The 4,986-nt window shown below is 68.0% G+C and overlaps 1 protein-coding gene across 1 annotated transcript in view; it reads right to left on the bottom strand.

Moving 5' to 3' along the window:
- Window positions 1–1,039: 1,039 nt before the first annotated feature.
- IL11RA (interleukin 11 receptor subunit alpha) overlaps window positions 1,040–4,986 on the bottom strand; it is a 15,605-nt gene continuing 11,658 nt past the window's right edge. The window contains exons 5-13 of the mRNA XM_019518055.1: window positions 4,791–4,905; window positions 4,298–4,330; window positions 3,632–3,795; window positions 3,235–3,398; window positions 2,996–3,137; window positions 2,720–2,824; window positions 2,472–2,571; window positions 1,952–2,034; window positions 1,040–1,738 (exon numbers count right to left, since the gene is read on the bottom strand). Of these exons, the coding sequence (XP_019373600.1) occupies window positions 1,722–1,738; window positions 1,952–2,034; window positions 2,472–2,571; window positions 2,720–2,824; window positions 2,996–3,137; window positions 3,235–3,398; window positions 3,632–3,795; window positions 4,298–4,330; window positions 4,791–4,905 (923 nt within the window). The 3' untranslated portion in view covers window positions 1,040–1,721. The remainder of the gene's footprint in view (window positions 1,739–1,951; window positions 2,035–2,471; window positions 2,572–2,719; window positions 2,825–2,995; window positions 3,138–3,234; window positions 3,399–3,631; window positions 3,796–4,297; window positions 4,331–4,790; window positions 4,906–4,986) is intronic.

The following is a 4,986-nucleotide window of genomic DNA, read 5'->3' on the forward strand; positions in this document are numbered from 1 at the left end:
GGGGTGGGCACCCCGTGGCTTGGGGCAAGCCAGCTCCAGCGACACCGGTGTTGGTGACAAGCAGGACAATCCTCCTGGGGTCTTGGTCCTGTGATGCCCAGACGCCCAGCCCCACTGACCACCCATCCATCCCCAAAACCCTACCGCGTACAGCACCATGCAGGCACACTGATGCACGCACACACCTGTGCATGGGGGGGGAAATCGCCCAGGAAGAGAGGCCAGGGCAGGGTGAGCCCCATGGGAGCTGGTGCTGGAACAAACCTCCTAGAGGCAGGTGGGGAGAGACCAAGTGACCCCCCTGCCCACCCCAAATACACACCACAGCCGCAGGAACCCGTTTCTCACTTTATTCCCACTGGGCCTCGCACAGCCCCAGCCCTGCCCGCTCTCACGGCCCGGGCCCGGGCATGGGCACAGGGTGGCCGACCCCAGGGGATGCAGGAACGGGGCAAGAGTTACCCCTGCCCGGGAATCGGCCGCCGGGCACGGAGCGTCAGGGAGGGGGAGTCTTCACAGCACCAAGTCCTGGTGGGGGGGACAGGGAGAGGGAGAGAGGCCAGGGCACGGGCTGGCTGAGGAGCCTGGCACGTTCCCCAGGGGCACAGGGCTCCCTCACACACACGTGCAACACCCCCAGGTGCTGGGGGCCCCCGTGGCACCCCTGGGCTGGAGGAAAACCCCAGGTAGAGCTCAGGGCGGCTGCCAGGACCCCGCCGGGAGGAGGCACCTGGAAGCAGGGAGCAGAGTAGGTGCTGGGGGAGCTGCTCCTGCCCATGTCGGGGTAACTCCTGGGGTTTGTGGAGGGACGAGGGCTGGGGGGACGGGGCCGGCCAGCTGGGTCCTTGCAGATGCAGGACAGACCCCGGCCTCCCCGCCTGCGCACCGTGCCAGCCCCCAGCTCCGTGCTCCCACCCAGCCCTTTCTGGCAGTCGGGTTGTGCTGCAGCGCCTGCCCGGTGCCAACACATGGAAGCGATTACCGGGGGGGCGCCGGGCCGGGGGTCCACCCAGCAGCGCCTGGCACAGGCAGGGCTGTGCCCCTGGCCAGAGGCAGGGAGGTGCAGAGCAGACATCCTATTCGCAGACTCTGAGGCTTGGGGGTCTGGCCCTGGGGTCACCCCCTGCTTCCAGGGCCCCTCCAGCCCAGCTCACGGCCTCCCTATGCAGCCTTGGTGTGTGCGTGCGTGAAGACACGCTCTGGGACACGTGTGGGGGTTCAGCATCGCGCTCTCAGCTGGCCACGCATGCCAGACCCCAGCCCCGGTACCCAAAGGGCCCCCAAGCCAGCGCCAAGCAGCAGGAATAGGGGCCAGGTCTCAGGCAGTCCTTGAGCCTCTCTGCAGGCTGTGCCCAGGGGGTGATGCCCCGTGCCGCTGGCGTCAGCCCCAGGCCCTGTCCTGTCCCCGTGCCGCCAGCCGGCACCCTCAGTCCGGGGCTGGAGTTTGAGGCCTGGGCAGCGTTCGTGGGCCCCAATCCCCAGGGCTTCTTCCTGCACCTGCCACGCGCAGGCAGGTCCAATGCCCCCGACGTTGCTGCCCGCCGGGGTCCATGCCCCACCTTGCCTGGGGGCCGCAGCCGGCTCCTTGCCGGCGCAGGGCAACGGTGTGGGTGGCAGGCAGGGCAAGTACCGCAGTCCAGGTGCGGGGCACCGTTCTCGAGCCCACAGTGGTGTCGTGTCCTTGGGGGGTGATGAGGGGGGACGGAGCCACGGGGTCCCGGCTACAAGATCTGGGCTTCTGCAGAGACACAGGGAAAGAGCAGGATGCAGCGGGGCTGGGCTCCGGCACTGGGGCTGCCCCACAACCTTGGTCCTCTCCTCTAGCCGGGCGCCATCCTGGGAGCATCCCCAGGGACCCCATCCTGCATCCCCCCCTTCTTGCCCAACTGCTCTGTACCCCCAACCCCGCGCCCCCCATGCCTCTCTGCCACCCGGCGCCCACCCCACTCACTCGGCAGGGCCTTGAGGTGGACGGCGGCTGCCAGGAAGTTGTGTTTCTCGGGCGTCTCTTTGCCCTGACACCTCGCCCGGCGCCTGTGGGCAGAGCAGAGCTGGTCAGCTTGGCACCGGGGTCTCTCCCCAGCAGTTGCCCCGCGAGACCCCCAAATGCATCCACCAGAGAAGGCACAGCCCAGGCCCCCATGCCTGCTGCGGCTGGGCCCCCAACACGGCCTGCGCTCCCTTTCCAGCTGCTGGGGCTGGCGCGGCTCCAGCCGATCCCGGCCCTTCCTGCTGGCTCTGCGCACGGCTCGGCTGGTAAACACCGCCGGCTGCCAGGGGCTGGGCTGAGCTGCTCGGGGTGTAGGGCTGCCGGCCAGGCCCCGCTCCGGCTGTGCCCTTAGAGGCACCGGGTGCCCCGCAGCACCGCTGATCACCGCCTTGCTGCCAATCGCTCCCGCCTGCAGGTCTGCGGGCCACGCCGAGGCCGCCCATCCCCGCGCGCCCTTCCCCAGGGCTGCCGTGGCACCTACCAGACCAGGAGGGCGACGAACAGGACGGCGGCCAGGACCACGAAGGCGAAGACCCCGAGTGAGACCAGGACGGCGATCCTCTCCGTGGGGTCGCTGCGGTCTGCATGCACGCGTGGACCGTGAGTGCCGTCCCGGCCCCTGCTGCACATCCAGCTCCCGCAGGACCCCTGCCCTCCAACGAGTCCCTACCCAGTGGGGCCACCCTCAGCCCCAACCGCTCCGGGGACCCCGGTGCCAATGCTACTCACCAATGGGCTCGGGGTTGGGGGCAGGCGAGGGCTCTTGGGCCAGGCGCTCCGGGCCGGTTTCGGTAGTGGTTTCTGTGCTGGCTGTGGCGGCTGGGTCCGGAGGCACTGGGGAGACCGAGGATGGCGAGTCATGGATGCTGGCTGCGGGGGGTCCCGGCCCCTCTCAGGGCCCGGCAGGGCAAGAGTTGCCCCATATTGCCACGGATGCACTGAAGCCGTGTGGCCTGAGCGGGGCAGAGGATGTAGGGCACCTCAGCGGGGGCTGCTTTGCCGTACCAGTGACCGGTGTGGCGCGGGCTTCGGCGCTCCACTCGCTCCAGTTGCCGGCGTCCAGGAAGTCCTTGGCGCCCACCTGCACCACGTGCTCCAGCCCGGAGAAGGCGTCGGTGATCACCTCGGACAGGTTCGCCGTCTCCACCTGCACGGAGCGGGGAGCCTGCAAGGGGATCGCGGCAACGCGGCGCCTCCCAGCCCCATGTGCGCGTGCATCCACCCCCCTCCCCGCCGGGACTCACCACGGACCAGGCACGGTGCATGACGGGCCGGTACTGGAGCCGGAACTTGAGCTGGAAGTGGGGCTCCTTGGGCCAGGAGGTGGGGTACTGCCAGCGCACGCGCAGCCGCCGCGGGGCTCGCGGCACCGGCTCTACCACCAGCCCCTCCGGGGGGTCCGGCTTCACTGCAGGGGGACAGGCAGGGGCATCAGCTCACGTGCCGGGGCAGCTGGGTGTAGTTGTCCCCACCTCCCCACCTGTGTGTGCATGCAGGCATGCATGCACATTCATGTGCGTGTACACTCCATATGTGCACATGCATGTGCACAGATGTGCATGTGTATGTGCATGACTGCATGGTTATGCCTGTGTGCATGCATACATGCACACGTGTGGGCGCCCACGCATGCGCACTCACAGATGGCCTGCATGGTGATGTCCAGGAGGCGGAAGCTGGCGCCCAGCGGGTTCACCTCTGTCACGTTGAGCCGATACGAGCTCCAGAACTCGGACTTGGGCACCGTGCACGTGCCTGGGCGCGCGGGGTCCTGCAGGCACAGCCCCACCGGCCCGCCCTGCACCCTGCCAATGACACGGGGCGCATGGCTCAGCAACACCCCACCAGGCCCTTGCACCCCAGGCCTCTCCTGCTCCACACCATGGCATGGCAGCTTGCTGCTTCCTGCCCCCCAGGCACCGGGCCCCTATGCCCTGCCCTGCTCCAGCCCCCTCGCCGCCCTGGGGCCTGGCTAGGGGGCACTGGGGAGGTCTGTGGGTGGGCGCTGGCCCCGTCTCTTCCTGCAGCAGGAAGGCGCCAGGATCAGGGCAGGGCTCCCCGTGTCCTGGCACAAGCAGGAAGCTGCCGGGATGTGGAACGGATGGACGGGGCCTTAAGCTGGGCTAAATATAACTGTGCGGGCTGGTCCCTCTGCCAGCGGCTCAGCTGTGCCCCTCCCGAGCCTGCAGCCCCGGCTGGAGCAGGGGGCCGGACATACATCCCCACGCCATACCCATGCCCCGCTTGGCCCCGTGCGTGATATCACACGGTGCTGTGATGTCACAGGACAGGCGACACGGGTCTTACCTTCGCTTCTCTTCCCCCGTCAGCGACTTCTTCCTGCGCATGAAGGAAAGCAGAGAAGAAGCAGCTGCTGAATCCATGGCGGGGCAGGGGGCATCAGGGCAGGGGCAGGAGTGGTGGAGACGGGACTGGGGCAGAAGGAGCCTCTTGCTGCTGTTCCAGCCCCCTGAGCTGTGTGCGCATATGTATGCATGTTTGTGCATGGGCATGCATGCATGTGCAAGTCCGTGTGGGCATGCATGTGCATGGAAGTGAGCTGCTGGCCAAACCAAACCTAATGTGAAGTCCAGTGACAGTGCATATGTGCATGTGTATGCATGTGTGTAGGCATATCCATGTGTGCGCGCACATGCAGTCACATGCATGCATATGATGGTGTATGTGTGCATACAAGTGTGTGGACTGAAGCCACCGGTGCTGGGAGCTGCCCCGGCAGCAGGGCAGGGCATGAGGGGCGGGAGCCCAGGCACGGGGCGGGGGCAGGACAGGGGCTCACCGGTAGGTGGTGATGTAGCGCGTGGGCAGGAAGGTGTCGTGGGCCGCGGCCCAGGAGCAGGAGAAGTTCTCGTAGTCGGAGGCACGGCACCACACGGATGGGACCCCCGGCGGGTCTGCGCCGGGGTGAAGGTCAGGGTTCGGGAGCTCCCCCTGACCCCCAGCCCTGCCCCCCTCCATACCCTCCCCTTCCCAGC

This window comes from Gavialis gangeticus, unplaced genomic scaffold (genome assembly GCF_001723915.1).
Source record: "Gavialis gangeticus isolate Ggan-Ray unplaced genomic scaffold, GavGan_comp1, whole genome shotgun sequence".
Taxonomy (NCBI): domain Eukaryota; kingdom Metazoa; phylum Chordata; order Crocodylia; family Gavialidae; genus Gavialis; species Gavialis gangeticus.